The following is a 20,370-nucleotide window of genomic DNA, read 5'->3' on the forward strand; positions in this document are numbered from 1 at the left end:
AGCAAGTGCGCATTCATCATATTGTCTTGATTTACATATTAACTACGGAATTAGCAAGTTGGAAGAGATGCAAACAATTTTCTTCTGAGGAAAATTGCATTTGTGCAATTGCATGTGAGCAGCATTACTAATGTGATACAACCTAATGATGTCAAACACTGTTCAGGGGCCTGACATCACACCGGGGTCCACATGTGGGCCCCCGTGACGTAGTTACTTAAAAATTGCAATTCATTTGTCATTAGTCCACGTTTGTCATTCTCTGCGGTTTGTCTACTTTGTAGACATAAGTGAATGAATGCACGTACACACTACACACAAAGCAAACGCGTACGCAAGGGCACGCACTCACACACACATGGTAATGCTCATTAGACTTTAAAATGCACACACACCTTTTCTCCTTTGTCACCTTGTGGCCCCAATTCTCCCTGAAAGGAAAAAAAAAGAGAGCAAGACATTCCATTCATCCGTGTCAATTTAATTCACTATTTTACATGAGTGGTGCACTCAGGGGAGAGAGCCAGCATGATGGCACATGACATGCTCCTATTCACCTTCTCTCCTCTGTCGCCACGGCCTCCTGGAGGGCCCTAAGGAGCACACGCACGCACGCACATGCACACACGCACACACACACACACACACACACACACACACACACACACACACACACACACACACACACACACACACACACACACACACACACACACACACACACACACACACACACACACACACACACACACAATCTCATTATATGGATCCCAACCCCCTTTATATATGTCTTGGTCTTGGACCACATCATTATGCCTAATCTATGCTTCATCGTACAACGGTGCTGTGTGGCAAAAACATCAGATCTGCAACATCCCAATGTTGTGAGCTTGTAGATCTGATATTTCCGGGTAGAAATCAGGCTTTATGTGTTTATGTCAGTGACGTCTCCATGCAAGCTCACATCTAATAAACAGCAATAGTCTGTCAAACTAAATGTTTTGTTGTTTCACTTGTATTACTAGCAAGGATTTGCTGAGGCATGATATGTACTACCATTCTACTGAGATTTGTTTTGTTTGGTTTTGGAATAGCTGAGGGTGGAGGTACAGGTCCAGTAATCAATATGTAAACATTCTCTGATGAGAAAGTAAATGCATTGCTCAGTGTTGTGGACACGTAGCTCTTTGAAAACAAAGATAGAATAGAAACCGCATTTATATTATGGTAATTTTTTGGATTGCTCTGTGTGTTGGGTGTTGTTTCACAATTGTGCCTTGTTCAATGTTGACAGTGATGAAAGTATGAGTATGGATTTATAAATTCCAAACGCGAGTGTGACATTTTAATGTCTTTTTTGAAGTCACTGCTTAAATCTCACTCTTTACAGGCTTATCTGAGAATGACCTGTTGTGCCGTATTTCATCTGTATTCTGTAAACATGTATTAGGGAAAGCACTACTCTATAATATAGGCTTTGAAGAAAGGTTGTTTTGACCAAAACCTCAACCACATCAAATGCATATTGTTATCTGCAAGTGTATACTGTAGCCGATTTGCTTTGAAGAGATTTTCATGAAAGTTGGTGGGAATGATCAGTATAGGCTTCCGCTTCCCTGAAGTCTAACTTCTTGGTTGAATTCAAAATCAAAGTGAACCACCATGTAGTCTGAGGTTCAATTCCTCCACAGTCACAGTGCCTCTGCCTTGGCTCCAACTTCCAACGAACACAGCTGGCTGACAGTGTTTCACAGGCGGAGGCTGGCATTTGCGACTCCTACAGTATATGTAATAGTTTCGTTGGGGCAAATGGTCAGGGCACCCGTTCAGCAGGGATTGGAACTATGTTCCTCTGCACAGTGCACACGTTAAGGCCTTCTATTGAAAGTCCACACTCTCAGATGAGAGGAAGTGGCTGGTAACTCCATGTGTATGAGACTTTTGAGAGTATCCCATGTGGTTGTCTATGACAGGGGTTCTCAACGTTTTTGGAAATGCTTTGGCCATGTCTCGCGATGATGATGTTTGGGTATATTATCATTCTAAACCTATGTTGCTGCTGTTCTACGTACAGCCAACCGGTTAACGAAATCACAGATTGAGGCTTTAACATTTTCCTTTGATGACATTTCTGAGACCATTCATGTATGTAGATGTAGATCTGCTATTTCTTTCGTCGTGACATGCTAGCATCTATAGAATCCATCTATAGAAGACATGCTAGCATCTATAGAATCCATCTATAGAAGACATGCTAGCATCTATAGAATCCATCTATAGAAGACATGCTAGCATCTATAGAATCCATCTATAGAAGACATGCTAGCATCTATAGAATCCATCTATAGAAGACATGCTAGCATCTATAGAATCCATCTATAGAAGACATGCTAGCATCTATAGAATCCATCTATAGAAGACATGCTAGCATCTATAGAATCCGAATAACTGAATGAAATGATGTTGCGGCGACTGAGAATTCAGAATTTAATTCACAAGTTATTACTGTATGTTTACCATTCCTCCTCGATCTCCATCCGTACCGGAGCGACCTTCCTCGCCCTAAAAGTAAACAAAACACACGCACACACGCACGCACGCACACGCACACGCACGCACACGCACACGCACACGCACACGCATCAATATAATTTTATTTGCACTGCACAAACACTCATCCATGGACACAACTGCTGGGTAATGGAGAGAGATTACCCTTGGCCCTAGGGCTCCTCTTTCTCCTCTGACTCCCTGCACTCCGACGCCAACCTCCCCCTGGGGCCAGAGAGGACAAACACTGAGACAACGCACACTTATATGAAGACATTTTATTTGCTTCCCAGCTATGGGTTTACCAACTCACCTTCTCTCCTTTACCACCAGCAGCACCTGGAGAGCCCTAAACAAGACAAGACACTGATCATATCTCAATGTTGATTTGAGATCATATCTTAATGCATGAATGTGGCAAGACAATCCATTGCGGGAGAAATCAAATAAAAAAGGACAGTACAATTCATGAACAGTAGAAAGCATTTGTATTGTGTGTCGTTGCTGGAGAAAATATGTATGCGCAATTTAAAGTCAGATGCACGCGCACACGTGTGTGTGTGTGTGTGTGTGTGTGTGTGTGTGTGTGTGTGTGTGTTCGCATGTGACTGCGTCAAACTCAGTAGTTGGAGAGGACATGGGTGGTTGTTAGAATTAGAGTTGTCCCGATCCGATCATGTGATCGGAAATCGGGGCCGATTGATTTTCAAATGATCGGAATTGGATCGGGAGCAAAACAATGTGATCGGGACATCCCTAGTTAGAATATATTCTACACCCCAACTAGGAATGGGTACCGATACTCAGTTATATGTACTGTACATTAGGAACCGATAACAACATGCTGTGTACCAGGTAGTGCGGGTGCCCATACAAATAATTCAATTTCGGTTCTGCCTATCGGTTCCTAGACGCAGAGTCATGTGCTATTTTTATTTTTTTTCTTCTTTTTTTATCCTTGACGCGCTAGTAGCCTAATAACACCATTATCTCTCTGTCTCTCTCGCTCATTGTCACATACTTCCTCTTCTCTCCTCCATTCAATTATCCAAACAGTCAGGAAATCAGCAATCTCTTTTCACGAGAGACGTGGCCAAGAATATAATTATGGCATGGCTGTGTCTATAGACAGCTGACAAAAATGTAGCAGCAGCTGAAACCACGCCAGGATCTACTCAACAAAGCTTCCACAGAAATTGGTTAAACAAAGCTCTTGACAAAGCCATCATGACAAAATGGGAGATCAACTCACTGCTTGCCCAGGAGGTCCGGAGGGACCAGGAGCTCCAGCATTGCCCACGCGACCTGGGAAGCCTTGAAGACCCTGCAAATGAGCCCAGAAATATTGAAAAGCATACAGACACACACGCAGTATGGTACTGTATTATGCATCACTGTGGGGTTCTACTCACCCTCTCCCCCGGCGGTCCCTGGGGTCCAGGCTGTCCCAGCTCTCCCCTCAGGCCGGCCAGGCCAGCCGTGCCTGCTAAGCCGCGAGGCCCCGGAGAGCCCGCTATCCCCGGAAGACCTGAGTCCCCCTGAAACGCAGCCGTAGGCATTACAGTGTTGCCCATATACAGTACAGTGGTGGAAAAAGTACTACATTGTTTTTACATAAGTAAAAGTATTCAATACTGCAATATAGAAAACAAGTAAAAGTCTGTAATTCAAAATGTACTTGAGTAAAAGTACAAAAGTATTGACATCCAAATGTACTTTAAAGTACCAAAAGTGTAAAAATGTAAAAAGAACCGCACTCATCTGCTGAAAAAACTTAAAGGGATAGTTCAGATTTTTTTTTAACTTAAGCTGTATGAAATACTCAACAATACAAATGACGTTAGTTTTGTGAATTAATTTACTTTTAATGCATGGCCCCTGTGCCCCCCACAAAATGACCGGAACTACTTAATATTTCACTAAAACCAGAGCAGAACTCCCACCACGGGACTCGGGCAATCAATTAATACAGTTGCAACCACTATATTAATGGCAAGTATTTCATACAGCTTAAGTTAAAAAAAATCTAAACTATCCCTTTAAGTGAGGTGCTGGAGTCACAAAGGGATAATGAAAAAAATAAAGGGAAGCTCCGCACACTCAGATCTGTGCACAATCAAAGTATTTATTTTGAAGAAGGTCAGTAGACTGAAAGCTTGCAAAATCAATACTTTGATTGTGCACAGATCTGAGTGTGCGGAGCTTCCCTTTATTTACCAAAAGTAAAAGTAGTCATTTTGCCACATCACGTTTTCAAATGTATAAACATCTTTTGAAAATAGCAGATCTACAAAGCTCACAATGCGTCACAACTCACAACGCGCATTGTGAGCTTGTAGATCGGCTATTTTCAAATGGCTGAAATGTATATGGGCTGAAGTGGTTAATTAATGTATGCTTTGTGATAATATTCAAAATCTACAAAGTAACTAGTAACTAAAGCTGTCAAATAAATGTAGCGGAGTAAAAGTACAACATTTGGGTCCGAGATGTAGTGGAGTAGAAGCAAAAGTATTGGAAATTGGAAATACTCAAGTAAAAGTACAGATACCTCAAAATTGTACAGTACTTAAGTAAATGCACTTAGTTACTTTCCACCACTGCCCATATACAGGTAGATTTTCATTTGCAGCACCGCCTTAATGCCTTTTTGTACTTGTACTCAAGGTCAATGTACAGTGTGTGTGTGTGTGTGTGTGTGTGTGTGTTATGTGCACAGACAATCCTACTGTATGTTGATTGACATATGGCACTTGCTCACCTTTAATCCTTGAGGTCCAAGCTGACCAGGAGGCCCTGCCAGTCCAATGCCCTGCAATCCCTGCAACACCAATGAACACGGGATGATAAGCCATTTAATAAATCTTCTCTTTAGACTGGTGTCACCCTTTTTTGCCGATAAACACACCTTCCAATATATTCTTAATAATAACGCCAAACCGGATTCAGCTATGGCAGTGGTTCCAAACCAGTGGTAAATGGTAAATGGTAAATGGTGCATTTATATAGCGCCTTTATCCAAGGCGCTTTACATAGATTGTGCATTACATTCACCCATTCACACACACATTCATACACCGATTGCAGCGGAAGCCATGCAAGGTACCAACCAGCACATCGGGAGCAATTTGGGGTTCAGTGTCTTGCCCTGCAAGGACACTTCGACATGTAGACAGGAGGAGCCGGGATTCGAACCGCCGACCCATGGGTCATTGGACGACCTGCTCTACCTCTTGAGCCACAGTCGCATCTGTGGTCCTTGAGGGGGTTGGAGGGGGTCGGTGTAAAGGGAAGGCAGTCTTGCCGACTCTTGCCTACGAAGACCCACAAGGGTCGAAACGTTGTTTAATCTCTTCAAATAAAGTACCTGGGATCTCAAGATCAGTACGGTTCCTTTTTCACTGTACATATCTTTTGTTCAGCACCTTCAGGACAACTTTCACACAAGGTTCATGTTTTAGGTTGTTATTAGAGAAAGTAAAAGATGAGGGTTAATTTTTTTTCATTTGCTGCTTTCTTTCGTTTTAGCGATTTTAGCTATTTTTTTTACAGGGGGCATTCGAACATGGGGCTAAATATGTATTTTTTTTTACACACTTTTATAGCGATTTCTTTTTTATTATTTACTATAGTCCTACTAGACCCCAGGAAATTACATCTGGCCACAAAAGATTAAAGGATCTACTGAATGTGAAGGGGGTGACAAACTGACATGTTGAGCCATACAACACAGTATGGCAGCCCCCTATAGTACCCCCTTCACATTCAGTACATCCTGTGATCTTTTGTGGCCAGATGTAATTTCCTGGGGACTAGTGGGACTATAGTAAATAATACAAAAATAAGAATCTGTATTACTTAATTTACAAGAAGTCTACACAACTAGAGAATGTAGAATATTTTTTTATTTTGATCAACGTTTGCCTGTTGTCTCTCCTATGATACCACATCAATACGTGGACAAAATATCCACAAAGTTTCGGGTTTGAGAGGCTAAATCTCATCAAATGGTGGTCCGTGGCTCAAATGCCGAAATCACTGTGCTACGGTAACCTCAAGTCTGGCTTCTATTCCACATCAGCATGCCTGATCTGTTCTAGAGCCTGCCAAGTGTATCTGGCAATTTTTGCACACACATGGATGCACGCACCAGTGTAATCGTTCTAGACCAAGACTGGATCTGCAATCTGCTAAGCAAATCAATCTACAGTTTACAGATACAGAGGCTGCTGTTGCAAGGCATTATGGGAGATGTAAAACCACCTAATAGAATATCATCTTTCTCACCTTATCTCCTTTGGGTCCAGGGGGGCCTTGTGCACCCTATTTCAAAGACAAAAGAGAGTATGTATTATTTGGGGAGCTTAGGGCTGTAAAAATAAAAATAAAATGCTGGTAAAAAAAGTCTAACGGTGACTCACATCTTCACCAGGCTCTCCATCTTCACCAGGAATAGCCTGAGAAAAAGAAGGAAAATAAATATTGTTGTTATCCGTGTGAATGTTGTGTTATGTCAACCTGTGTATGGGATGACTGATTATTTATGGCTGCAGTCACAATGATACTCACTCTTTCTCCTTTGATGCCACCTGGGCCTCTGTCTCCCCTCTCACCCTGAGCAACAACAATTACCATTCAATGTTACTGGCACACCTGTACACATCAACACATTGGTTCATGATTGCATAGTGCAGTGGTTCTCTATTAAACTGGTTCCATTCTTTATTTTTCATGATGGTTTATATCACATCTGCATCTTCCAGCCTGACTAGAGGGTATGCGCATGCATAAAGTGAGTGGCAAATCGAGTGGCAAAGTGAGTTTAAAGTCATTAAATGTAATTTAATGCAATCAGATAGGACTTATTTAGGACTAATTTTTTGCCACTCAGTATAGGCGTTCCCACATATCTTCCGGGTATGATGATGATGTCACACGCATACCCTCTATAGTGACACGACCACTTTGGTTCCCACTTCAGGGCAAGAAGAAGTATTTTTTGGTTCCAGTTCTGAACCAACTTTTAGGGATATGGCAAAAAAAGGAAAAAAAGAACGGAACCGGTTCAACCCCGGTGGAAAAGGGAAGGTTAGAGTGCAGAGACACTCAGGGTTCCTTTAGGGGGTTCCTAATGGACCCTTACATCCAGGTCTGTAACTCTGAGAGTGCACAAATGCAACCAAATCTGCCCGGAACGGTCCATTTTGTTGCATTTGTACACTCTAAATTAGGCCCAATCTCAATTGCCTCCCTCAAGCCCTGAGCCCTGAACCCTCATTGACTTTAGTGACGTCAGCTGTAAGTGCTTGAGGGTGAGAGGCTGCAAGGGCTCCAAATTGTTGTGAAAGGAATGGGACAGCACTTTGAAGATATGAGTCCGCCATTCATGACACTTTGCATCACTTTATATATACCTTATTCACAGCCAGTGCCTAGGCCTACTGTACATGCTTGGCCTATTTATGTCTATCATGTCTATTTTAGTATTTAAGCTGATCATTGTATTATTATTCATATATAATAATATTCATTATAAATTGCATTCCCATATTCTTTTACTTTGCTCATTAGTCATTTCTCATCATGTTTCCCTTATTATTATTCTTGTTATTAAATATATAGCCTATCCTTCCATTCCGTCTCCCTTTGAGAACAGTGAGAAAGCACTATTGTGTTTGTTGACATTCTAACCGCGATACATAACTAATTTGCATACTTAAATGATTGACGTTCGGAGGATCACCCCTCCTTCCCCTGGTAACGCTATGAACTGTGGGTAATTTCTTTGCCAAAGTCAGCATCGATGCTGACTTTGGCAAAGGGTGCATAAAGGGGCGGGGCTGAGCCCTCACTGACTTACCGATTTCAAATGGGACATCCCTCAAGCCCTCGCAGACTTCACATGAACGCGCAGCTAAGTCAGGAGGGCTCATTGAGTCAGCAAGGGAGTGGATTGGGATTGGGCCTAAGAGTTAATGGGGTCCTTGAAATTAAAGAAACGTTTGAGAACCACTGGAATAGTGCTACTAGTTTGATGCTAATAGTATGCAGGCTTACTTTGACACCAGCTAAACCTCTCTCCCCTGTTATGCCTGGCAGAGTTGGACCAGGAAGACCCTGCAACACAGTTGAGATAATTAAGTCAAACAATATGAAAAATACAGATCCATTTTTGCTTTAGTATGCTTTACAATTTCATGTTTCTTTTTAATCTGTATTCAACCTGTATAGTGAAAGTAACAGAATTTACTAGGGCAGTGACTCACCTTATCTCCTTTTGGTCCTGCGGGTCCGGCCACACTCTGCATGTGAAGCGAAAAGGCAGAAATATAAACAGCCATTCCATTAAAGTACAGGACATGTCTTCCTTGTATGTATGCTCAAAGAGAGAAACGTGTGTCCCAAAAGCATTTTCTAAATATCATAGTCTGCAGTCTGCACTACCATTAGCGTGGTAGACTTATAAACCATCATGTATTCTGTTAGCATTTCCAGCAAATGTACAGTACATATCTCATACTTGAGAAAAAACATTGGAGAATAATACATTCTTGTTCTCTCTCCCTCTCCCTTTTTTCTTTAGGTCAGAAGCCCGTTTTCATACTTTATCGCACGCCACAGTTGCAAAATATAGCGTATCTACAAGACGCTAAGGCTTGTAGATCATGTTCGCCATGCAACTCCATCGTGTGACAAGGCATAAATCAGGCATAAAAAAGCACACAACCAGTTGTTTAGACATGCAGCAGTGTTGCATGCTAACTTGCAGGCTTCAGTGGTCAGTGTAAGCTAGAAGCAACAGCCCTCATGAACAGCCAAACATCCACCCATGCTTGGATGCTTATTACTGTAGGGGCAACAACTATACGTATAGCCAGCGGTGAAGGAAGTACTCATCAGAGTTTGGTAAAAGTACCAATACCACCATATAATAAATACTCTCTTAATACGAGCTAAAGGCCTGTGTTAAAAATTGTACTAGAATAAAAGTACAAAAGTATTGGCATCAAAAGTGCTCAAACATTTAAAAAAAAGAACAGATCTCCAGGCTTGCAACGCGTCACATTGAAAAATGTAAGTACAGCACTAGAGTACATGTACTTAGTTACTTTCCAGCGCTCCACACTATTGCTTATAGCGTGTCAGTTCACTCCAATATTTTGCTCAACAGATGATGAATGATCACTTACTTACTTGCGTAAATTGCCTATTTTTGGTGCATGGCACCAGCATGCAACCAAGTAAGTATATATAACCCTTTTAGAGTATATTAATGACTACACACGCAGTACACGGCACCAGTGGTTCAAAGTAATTAGTACATTTACTTAAGTACTGTATTTAATTTTAACTTTACTGGAGTATTTCCAATTGTCTGTTCTTTGCTTCTACACCACTACAAATATTGTACTTTCATTCCACTACAATTATTTGAAAACGTCTGTTACTAGTTACTTTGTAGATTTGTATTATTATTACAAAACATACCACTTCAAATCAGCCCTACATAGATTTTCGGTCGGGCCTTTGCAATCCGTGCACCCTCACTGTGGAACGTCCTGCCACTGGAGATCAGGCTTGCCGACTCGGTTCCTCGTTTTAAATCACTCCTGAAGACCCATTTCTACAAAGCTGCTTTTAATCCTTTATCGTTGTGATTTCTTTGTATTTTCTGATGTATTTTTCACCTTTTTATATGTTTTTCACTGATGTGCCATTATTTCGTGTTTTTGTTGTTGTACTATTGCCTTTGGATGTATGATATGTTCTATGCTCTTGTTGTTCAGCACTTTGTGACCTTGTTCTTGAAAGGTGCTATATAAATAAAGCTTATTATTATTTTGGTCATTTGAAAATAGCTGATCTACAAGGTCACAATGAGTCACGATGCGATGCATTGTGACCATGTAGATCTGCTATTTTCAATATACATTTGAAAAGCATAATGAGTACTTTCTACTTTTGGTACTTTAAGTACAATTTGATGCCATTACTTATGTACTTTTACTCAAGTAAATTTAGATTACCGGACTTTTACTTGTATTTCTATATTGCAGTATTGATACGTTTACTTAACTAAAGAAATGTAGTACTTTATCCACCACTGTACACGCACGCATGCACACGCACGCACGCACTCACACGCACACGCACGCACACACACACACACACACACACACACACACACACACACACACACACACACACACACACACACACACACACACGCTCTTACTCTTCCAGGAGGGCCGCTATCTCCCTGTTCGCCTTTGAAGCCAGCCAGGCCAGGAGGTCCAGCAATACCCTGAGGAGCATGAACAAGCATGACTTTGACAGGCTTTGTGATATCATCGCTGTCGCAGAAACCTGTATGTCCAAAACCGTCCTTATTTTATTATAAAAGATTAATGTCAGTAAAATTGTGAAAATAGCCGATCTATAGCCTTACTTTGCCGTGGACCCTCATCAGAAAAGACATTTTTGTTGATCCCAATTCCAATGATTGCAAATTATTCAAGATTGTTTCAATAATAGCAGTTCTACAAGCTTTTTTCATCCATCCATCCATCCATCCATCTTCAACCGCTTATCCGTAGTCGGGTCGCGGGGGCAACAGCTCCACCAGAGTGCTCCAGACTTCCCTCTCCAGAGCAACATTAGTGACTTCCTCCTGGGGGGGTCTCCTCCCAGTGGGACGTGCGCCGAGGACCTCCCTAGGGAGACGCCCGAGAGGCATCCTAACCAGATGCCCGAACCACCTAAGCTGGCTCCTTTCCAGACGAAGGAGCAGCGGTTCTACTCCGAGTCTCTCTTGTGTGACTGAACTTCTCACCCTATCTCTAAGGGAGATGCCAGCCACCCGTCGAAGAAAACTCATTTCAGCCGCTTGTATTCGCGACCTTATTCTTTCGGTCATGACCCACACTTCATGACCATAGGTGAGAGTAGGAACGAAGATTGCTCGCTTACAATTACGAATTACGATTCCAAGTTTTTTTGATCTTCTATTTTTGAAGATCAAATGGTCAAACTAATTGAGCACATACTGTACTACATACAAACACACACATATGATATGATTCATTTTTATTTATGCAGTTGTATGTTTCCAAGAAATGAATGTGATGTTGTTTATTGATGTTTTTGGTGTCTCATAATCTGCTAAGGGATGGGGTCTTAAGACAAGACACAAAAATAAAAAATAATTCATTCATACACAAATAAAAACACACAGTACTGGGATACACTCACCTGTTTTCCTGGTAATCCATGTATCCCATCTTTCCCAGGTGCACCGTCTCTTCCAGGGACCCCAGGTTTACCACCTTCACCCTGAGGATTGACACACAAAACTATGTGATCTCTAGAACTATTTCACCCTGTGGAGTCATATGCAATTGGCCGCTGCAGTTAATTGGAGCGACCTGTATCGCGGCCGGCATATTCGGGAAGGCAGGCAAAGTGACTAGTGGCCAATCACAGTCTATATCTATGGGAAACAGGAATAATTTGGGGGTTGCGCACATTTGTTCCGTTCACAATAGACCCATAGAGAGAAAGAGAGAGAAAGAGAGAGACATGCTTTGATCTCGCAGCTGGAACTTCCTCATTGAGTCTCGCCCTATTTGAGTCCCTCGTTCCGTTTCACATTCATCTAATTACGTTTCAATACACTGTTAAACTAAGTCTCTTACTACTGAATTATAAGTTAAGTTATCATACGTAAATTCCCGTTATATCCATAGTAGGCCGGCCTACCCATTTTAACCATCTGTCTGTCTGTGTGAAAGTCCTGTAAGTGCAGTGGTAAACGATGTGTGGAGAATGTGTGGAGAATGTCTGAAGAGTGCAAACTGACTGTGAAAAGCGGCTAAATAAGTAATCAAATGGCATAAGGCTGGGGTTGCAATATGCAGTCTTCATCACATATGGAATTTGTAGTGCACGAAGTACACCGCCCGCAGCTAATTTGATACATTGCATGAAATGTAGTATGCTTTTCCAAGGCACTGACTAGTATAGACAAAAAACCCCAAACTACAACTAAAACATGGGACATTAGCACTGTAGTTAGAGTAGTTAGAGATAGGCCTCTAACAATTCACTCCACTCACAATACAATTAGAATCACGATACTAGGTTCACAAATTCGATTTTCACGATTTGTAAACACAAAATATTTTCCAGACAAATTTCTCTTACACAAATACAGTATTTTCTTCTCCCTTCATTTTTTTAAATACAATACTGTGTTTTCTCTTATCAATACAGTTAAGTAGCACATGACTGAAAAACCTTTTTTTATCAATTCTCACAAAGATCATGTATTTTCTTCTGAGTTTCCAATACTTTTTAAATTAAATCGATTTAAATTGTCACCAGTTTGAATCGATTTACAATAAATCGTTACACGCCTAGTTAGTGAGGGTCATATTATAAACCTCCACTGATACGCCTGTTTAATAGAGCAGCAGATTCAATTAGCACAACCGTATTAGTGGCAGTAAAATCATTGTGTGGTTAAAAACATAAAAGCGAGAAAGCAGCTCTCAGATCAGCTTTGTACTATACTTACCACCTGCCCTGTTAGTCCTGTTGGGCCCTGTGGACCCTAAAATAAAAATAAAAAACAAGAGATACTGGTAAGGGACTGATTATTTATAAGAAGTTGGTATAGTGCAAAACATCTGCATGCATTTTCCTCCAGTCTCTGAGGGGGGGTCCCCAAAAAATATTTGGAGGCTGAGGGGGGTCAAGAAAAATAGACCAGTATTTAAAAAAAAGACCAGTCCCAAATGGGGAATACAATATCAATTTACCGGGACAATTTCAAAGAATATCATGATGAAGTTATACTGTAGATGAAGCTGTTTATCCCATGGGAGAAGCATTGTGATTTACACTTACCACAGCTCCAGGAAGTCCCGGGGGTCCTGGCAGCCCTGTGCTCCCCTGAGCACCAGGAACACCCTGAGGATAGATGGGATATTATGTCCTACTGTATTTGATTTGATTGTGTGCACAATATAAGTACAATACAAAAGACATAAAAACATCACAGTGAGAATACAAGGCACAAGGTAGAGACAGTAATCCCCAAAAGGGCTTATTAAGGCCTCTCTGTCACACATGTAAATAACCTTTTCATCCAAGGCACCCCTGGATTTACATTTGTATGTATGTTCACAAGAAATGTCCTTTTCACATGGGTTATTTACCTCTGACGGACAACGGATGCGTTTCGGCCTGATGTGCCTTCCTCAGAGTTGTGTGACACATTTCTTGTGTGCTGGCTATTCCTTCATTTACACATTGTACCTTTGAGCCTTGCACCTATAAGACCACTCTAATTTGGAGTGTTGCAGGCTTTTTGCTTTTGCAGTTTCTCTTTCTCTCATGGCCCATAGCACTTACCCTACCCCCTTAGACAGCACTTTTTAGACTTAGATGGCATTTGAAACAGACTTATAGCATGTCATGTAGACAGCACAATAACAGTACAGCATAGTATAATATATATGTATAGCTTATATGTATAGTGTCATTATATATAGATATGTTCTAGTTACGTTCTTAGCTTACGCATGTTTCTTGATAAATGCTTTTTATATATGTGATGTATTCCCATGCTTTTTGTTCTTGCTTAATGTAAATCGCTCTGGATTAAGAGCGTCTGCTAAATGCCTAAATTGTAAATTGTAAATTGTACGAATATGTAAATATTCCCAGTAAGATACAGTATAGATACAGTATAGGTCACAAGTAAAATTTCAGAGATTATTAGATTCCATTACTTTATACTTGACATTTAACCACTTGAACCTCAGCATCCCTATTCTGGGGGGAATATTCAGAAACAAGACATGATCACATAGTGGTTTGTGTGTCACAATCTCGCGCCTTGCGACCGTTGTTTGCGTTCATTTCCGACGTTCTGTGTGTGGTTCAATAAAAAATAAAAAATAAAAATAATAGACGGTACTGTTTACACCTGGCACAATCTAGTGGAAATCACCACAAAGCACAGAACAACTGTTATTGCTAGTTACAAGCAACACAGCTGTTCACACCCAGCACCTGTGGTGTGGAAGTACCAAATTACTTATGTGGAAAGAGTAATATCAGAAAGCGATTTTCCACAGCATTTGACCATAAAGAGCACACTAGATAGCTGATTGACCTACTGTATCGGTCTCACACACTGCTTGCGACCAAAATTCATCACGTATTCAACACATCACTCAAATGGTACAGTAGATGTAGATGACATTGAGACTCAGCATTGAGGCTTAAATAATAAATCATGATCTGGAACAGAGATCGCATCAGCAGCGAGTGCCTGCTCCAATCAATTTGCCATGCTGGGAGGCACCGAAAAATACGATTTTGTGGTCAGAAATGGAAGATGAAAGATTTTTAGACCACTTGATTTAGCTTTTATTTATCATTATTCCTATTTATAGGAATATGACTAACAGTTGAAACGTAGCCACTGCCTACTGTGCATATTTCAGCTCAGAGACATGGAGAATAGTGAGGAGAGAGAGGGAAAAAAGGAAATCTGCACTACTGTACATTTACAGTATTGAATGATGATAGAAAACATGCTCAGAGACTTCTCGTGATGCTTTTCTTTCTCTTTGTGTTACCGGCCTGCGCCATATAATATTGTTTAAATAGGGTGTGAAAATGGTCCCCACATCAGAGTTAAATTATCACTCAGGATTTTGCACTATTGCAAGTATCCTTGCATCAACTAAAACGTCTCAAGAAGCCTTACCTGGACACCAACCCCTGGCGAACCTTGGTTACCCTGTGAAAGACACATTCAGCTATTTCAGGACTCTACACAACAGCATACAAACAAATGGATATCATTCTGCCAGTACATGCAACATAAAGGTATTGTGGGTGTCTGAGTAATGTATAGTGTATACGCACCTTCACGCCAGATGGACCGGGAGGCCCATTGGTGCCAATGGGGCCCTGAAGTTTCAACAAATATCATCAATATATATTCACAGGGATTTCTTGCTGTTATGCATGACTGTATGTAATTGTTTATAATTTGTGTATTGTGTGTACATGTGTGTGAGCAGGATTTGGAGGATTGGGACTTTTGAAATGGTTTTAATTACTGATTGTACTATAAAATTGATTACTTGTTAAATACGATGCGATGCGAGAGACCCTGCGGACAGGTGGTGTTCAAGAATATTTTGGAAATATATTTTTGCTTAACCCTTTTGTAAAATCTTGATTAGTAACTGTAAGCACATTTTAATTGTACTTGTAACGAATTATAGGCTACTTAAAGTCATTTTGTAGGTAAATTATGTAACTCCTTCCAACACTGTGAGCGCATTTTGTATCGGGCAGAAACCTTGTATCTCCATACATTTATATTATGTTCGTAAATTAATGCCCTAATTAATTACCTACGTAAAAAAATGCCGATCTACAAGCTCACAACGCATCACATTGCAACACGTTGTGAGCTTGTAGATCTGCTATCTTTGCATTTTTTTGAGTGATTTTGTACATACAGGATTTTTACCCGACAGCAACAATTTGTGACATGCGTGCTACTGTACTTACAGTTGGTCCTCTCATTCCAGGATCCCCGGGGTTTCCCTGTAAACGCAACACAGTCATTAAGCTATATTCATATTCATACATTCTCTTCTCACATGTCCACATACTAACACTACCTATGCACTGAGACCGACTATGCACTGGCACACATACAGTATGGCCTACAACAGACATACAGTACGTATATTGCAATTTACTACATATTTATTTATAATATGTAAATATGTTTTTATAAATTATCATGGCTCAATTTATGTTTGACATAAATCAGAAATACACATACATACACACATACACAGTCAAATCCTCAGTGTTCATCTATGCATTTAGAGTATACAAATGGAACAGAATAGTAAAATGGTATTTTGCACGAAGGCCTGTACCATATCTGTTACGTTCCAGTGCTTTACCTTATGTAGTGCACCCGCTGCTATTTTGTTTTTACCTCACCTTATATCTGACCTCATGTACATACCTGATACTTTTATGTCTAACCTCATGCACAACAGTGCCTGCTCTTTTATGTACATTGTACAGTATATAGATTTTTCTTTTGACCCGTTTCTTTCCTGTGTTTATCTCTTTGATCTTCGTCTCTGTCCTCCTCCTTCCCCTATTCCAGAAAACTACGATTGACGGAGCTCACACGAAAACTAATTTCACCCACTTCTTTACATCCGTAATCCTGTGATGTGAAAATAAAGTTGATTCTGATTCTGAAATAGTCCATTTGCTTATATTTCTACACTCAAGAGTTAAATGAACACTGAGGATATTACAGTGTACACACAGAGTAACAAAAATACACAACATAAACACAAGGGACCAACATGATAAGCACTGAGCGAGGGAGGTAAACTGTACATCCACACTACTGACAGCAGGTACAGCCATGCATGAGAAGCAAGATTTAAGCGGACAGACAGACATTACATTCTGGACCCCGACCCCTTTAGTATTCCCACCACTGAAGAGCATTACGTGGCTCCTGGCTAGTGTTACGGCTCAGAACGTCAGCTCACTTCGTTTCATCTATCCAACAAATCTGTGCTGTTTTACGTATAAAAATTTCAACTCATCCTGCCTCTGACACGGCTGCTTTGGGAACAGGTGGTCCGGATTAATATTTCATGAGGAATCTATCAAGGGCTTGTCTCTTATACCACACCACGGCTCTCCTCGGGATGTTAATTTGAGAAATAAATGCAGATCGGGCCCGCAGGGCAAGGCTGTGTGTGTGTGTGTGCGTGCGTGCGTGCGTGCGTGCGTGCGTGCGTGTGTGTGTGTGTGTGTGTGTTGATGCTGCACTGCTCTACATTTCCTCAATGTTAAAAATGTGGAGAGGAACATTGTTGGAGCTCAGCTGACTCATTGCTCTGTGCTAAAGGCCTCCATGCAAACTCCTCCGAGCCCCCCCCCCCCCCCCCCCACCCCTGGTCTCAAGCAATGCCAGCCATCAGCAGAGAGAACCTACCGGTCTGCCTAGTACTCCAGGAAACCCAGGCAGGCCCTAGAGAGAGATGAAAGAGAGTGTGTGGTATAGGGGATACAGACACACAAATAAAGGAGAGTGGAAGGTGGTGGGGGATACAGACACACACATAAAGGAGAGTGGAAGGTGGTGGGGGATACAGACACACACATAAAGGAGAGTGGAAGGTGGTGGGGGGAAAATAAGAACACACATACAAAAGGAGAGGGATAAGAGAAAAAACAGATGGGAGAAAGAGTGAGAGGAGAGGAGACAGTGAAAGGGGTTAGCGGCAAGGTTGCTGGTTACTGTCTAAAGGGTCTACTGTAGCCTCAGCCCAAGGTTTGGGGAAAAGAGAGCTAGCTCTGTGTGGGTTTAGTGCTTGTAGCGATGGTGTCCTCCACAGGCTCAGGCCGAGGGGGAAGAGGCTGCCTTTATTCTGGGTTACAACACGTTACTCACTGGGTGGCCTGGAGGACCAGCTGGCCCTGATGGACCCTGCTCAAACATGCAGGGAGGGAAACACAGAAGCATGAAGAGATGCTCATCCTTTCCTCTCCTCCTACCCCTTAATCCATTAGGACATCCGTGTCATTTTAGATTTGAGATATTTTCAATCATTTGAATCACTTTAACCATTATTTTATACTTGCTTGGCTATTCAAAAATAGCAGATGTACAAGCGCATAGCGCCGCACTATAAGCTTGTAGATTTGTGCAAATCGCTGAAAAAATAAATAAATAATAAAATAATAATAATGTATATATTTTAAAGTGACATTTTTTTTACTGAAATCTTTGCTTCTGGGAGGTCCCTGGAACAAAAATATTTTGAGATGGGGTCTGCGGCTAATACACAAATACAATTTTGGGGGTCATTGACATGAAAAAGTTTAAGAGCCACTGATATAGCAACATAGGTTTTTCAGAAAACTGTTAGGATTTAGAAGACATTGTTAGAATTGGCCTCAGGTCTTAATGGGTTAGGTTTCATTTATCCATTGTTGTGTGATGGGTGTTGCAGTATAAATTAACCACATGATCGCTAGCATCCTATTTTGGTGAGAACATTCTGCGAAAATAACAATTCTACCAGCTCACAATGCATAGCTTTTCAGCAAAGACATTTGATATAAAGGGAAACAAATAGAGAGGATAAAATATAGAGCCCTGGGGAATATATGGTTCAAATGGTTAAAGGATTATGTGTACTCTCATTCCCGTACAATCAATTCCTTCACGCTTTCTTCAAGGTTTTGTTTTTGAAGCCGCTAAACGGGGAATCGTCAGTACAGTATGTCCTTTGAGAGGAATCCTGCTGATCAGATGCTTTCAAAAAGTCAATAGTTATATAGTACAGTAGTAGGCTATACTTGAATGCATGCATGCATGCATAGCTAAATGGTATACAATTATGTCAATAGAAATGTACAATCAATCAATTAAGCAATATTACACCAGAGGGGGTGGTTTAACAATGCACGCCTGCGATGCTGCAGGAACGAGCCCGCAGGGCGAGTTCCGAAAGCAACGCAGAAGTGTATTAATGACGTTAAACCACCCCCTCAAGTGTAATATTGCAATTGTACAACAGTTACCCTTAAAACTAAGAAAATCGCTGAAAAAACATATTTTTTTAATGACAGATGTAGTCACTACGACCACAAATGTGGTCGTAGTGACTACATCTGTCATTAAGTGGTGCTCGTTTGAACCATGGCTAGAAGGCTGTTTCAAACAAACAGATTGCTTCCTCGAAACGACCTGTTGTATAATTTATATGCACACATAATAGGTTATAAACATTTACAGAATTCAAGAATGCAGTTCTACAATGAGGAACATTGAGATTTCTGCAAAATCTGTACCTATTTAAGTAGAAGTAATGATTTGTATAGGTCTTAATGTATTGCATTGCTGCAGAATGCATAGACATTTCAACCATTACAATATTAAAATCTTGTGAATGAGGCCTGTCTCCAACCCTCCACTTACCGGCTTCCCATCCTGACCAGGTTTACCTGGTTCTCCATGTGAACCCTGAAATGACAAAACAAGATGCTTAAAAATTGCATAGCAGTTTTTCTTGAGAATCTAGTGGAAGTACATGACCAGTAATAGTAACAGTACTACTACCAATGTCAAACCCAAAGTCAAACCGATATATTTCATTAAAGCTTTTCACATTGATTACAGTATGAACGATGACACAATCTACAGTTCAGTTCACCTCTGAGCCGTCGCGTCCTTTTTCTCCAGCCACTCCCCTATCTCCCTTATCAGCGCGAGGACCCACAAAGCCCTGCAACGCACATTCAGAAGTCCAGTTTGCAAATGCATAGTGAGAAATGTTAAAATGAGTGTTAAAGCCACAATATTTCTGCTCTGTTTGGAGAGTTGAATCTCACCCGTTCTCCCTTGGCTCCTGGTTCTCCTGGAGCACAAGGTTCTCCCTTGGATCCTGGAAAACCTCTAGCACCTGGGGCACCAGTCACCAGTGCTGGGGATTCTCCCTGAATGCACACACAAGCAACTTTAAAGCCCATGTCTGTACTATATTTAATGGGACATGTGGAAGGACTGACTGTGTGAGGTTTCAGGACATTTAGAAGTACAGGTTGAGGAACTTACCTTTGGACCAGGAGGTCCAACTGGTCCTGATAATCCTACTTTCCCCTGAGAAACGGCCATTTTCAATTATTTTATTAATGTAATGTATATCATATACATATTTGGTCACATAACGAGAGTAT

The 20,370-nt window shown here is 41.1% G+C and overlaps 1 protein-coding gene across 1 annotated transcript in view; it reads right to left on the reverse strand.

The window, feature by feature from the left end:
- col7a1 (collagen, type VII, alpha 1) overlaps positions 1-20,370 on the reverse strand; it is a gene marked incomplete at its 5' end in the record, with an annotated part of 133,831 nt that overhangs the window by 22,414 nt on the left and 91,047 nt on the right. Inside the window, 25 exons of the mRNA XM_079510675.1 lie at positions 396-431; positions 558-593; positions 2,518-2,562; positions 2,716-2,775; positions 2,864-2,899; positions 3,803-3,874; positions 3,963-4,088; positions 5,312-5,371; positions 6,838-6,873; positions 6,972-7,007; positions 7,120-7,164; positions 8,608-8,667; positions 8,817-8,852; positions 10,787-10,855; positions 11,803-11,883; positions 13,127-13,162; positions 13,459-13,521; positions 15,332-15,364; positions 15,493-15,537; positions 16,150-16,185; positions 17,621-17,656; positions 19,613-19,657; positions 19,848-19,919; positions 20,026-20,130; positions 20,249-20,293. Of these exons, the coding sequence (XP_079366801.1) occupies positions 396-431; positions 558-593; positions 2,518-2,562; positions 2,716-2,775; positions 2,864-2,899; positions 3,803-3,874; positions 3,963-4,088; positions 5,312-5,371; positions 6,838-6,873; positions 6,972-7,007; positions 7,120-7,164; positions 8,608-8,667; positions 8,817-8,852; positions 10,787-10,855; positions 11,803-11,883; positions 13,127-13,162; positions 13,459-13,521; positions 15,332-15,364; positions 15,493-15,537; positions 16,150-16,185; positions 17,621-17,656; positions 19,613-19,657; positions 19,848-19,919; positions 20,026-20,130; positions 20,249-20,293 (1,350 nt within the window). The remainder of the gene's footprint in view (positions 1-395; positions 432-557; positions 594-2,517; positions 2,563-2,715; positions 2,776-2,863; positions 2,900-3,802; positions 3,875-3,962; positions 4,089-5,311; positions 5,372-6,837; positions 6,874-6,971; positions 7,008-7,119; positions 7,165-8,607; positions 8,668-8,816; positions 8,853-10,786; positions 10,856-11,802; positions 11,884-13,126; positions 13,163-13,458; positions 13,522-15,331; positions 15,365-15,492; positions 15,538-16,149; positions 16,186-17,620; positions 17,657-19,612; positions 19,658-19,847; positions 19,920-20,025; positions 20,131-20,248; positions 20,294-20,370) is intronic.

The sequence above is a fragment of the Electrona antarctica genome (assembly GCF_951216825.1).
Source record: "Electrona antarctica genome assembly, chromosome: 9".
In the NCBI taxonomy this organism is placed as follows: domain Eukaryota; kingdom Metazoa; phylum Chordata; class Actinopteri; order Myctophiformes; family Myctophidae; genus Electrona; species Electrona antarctica.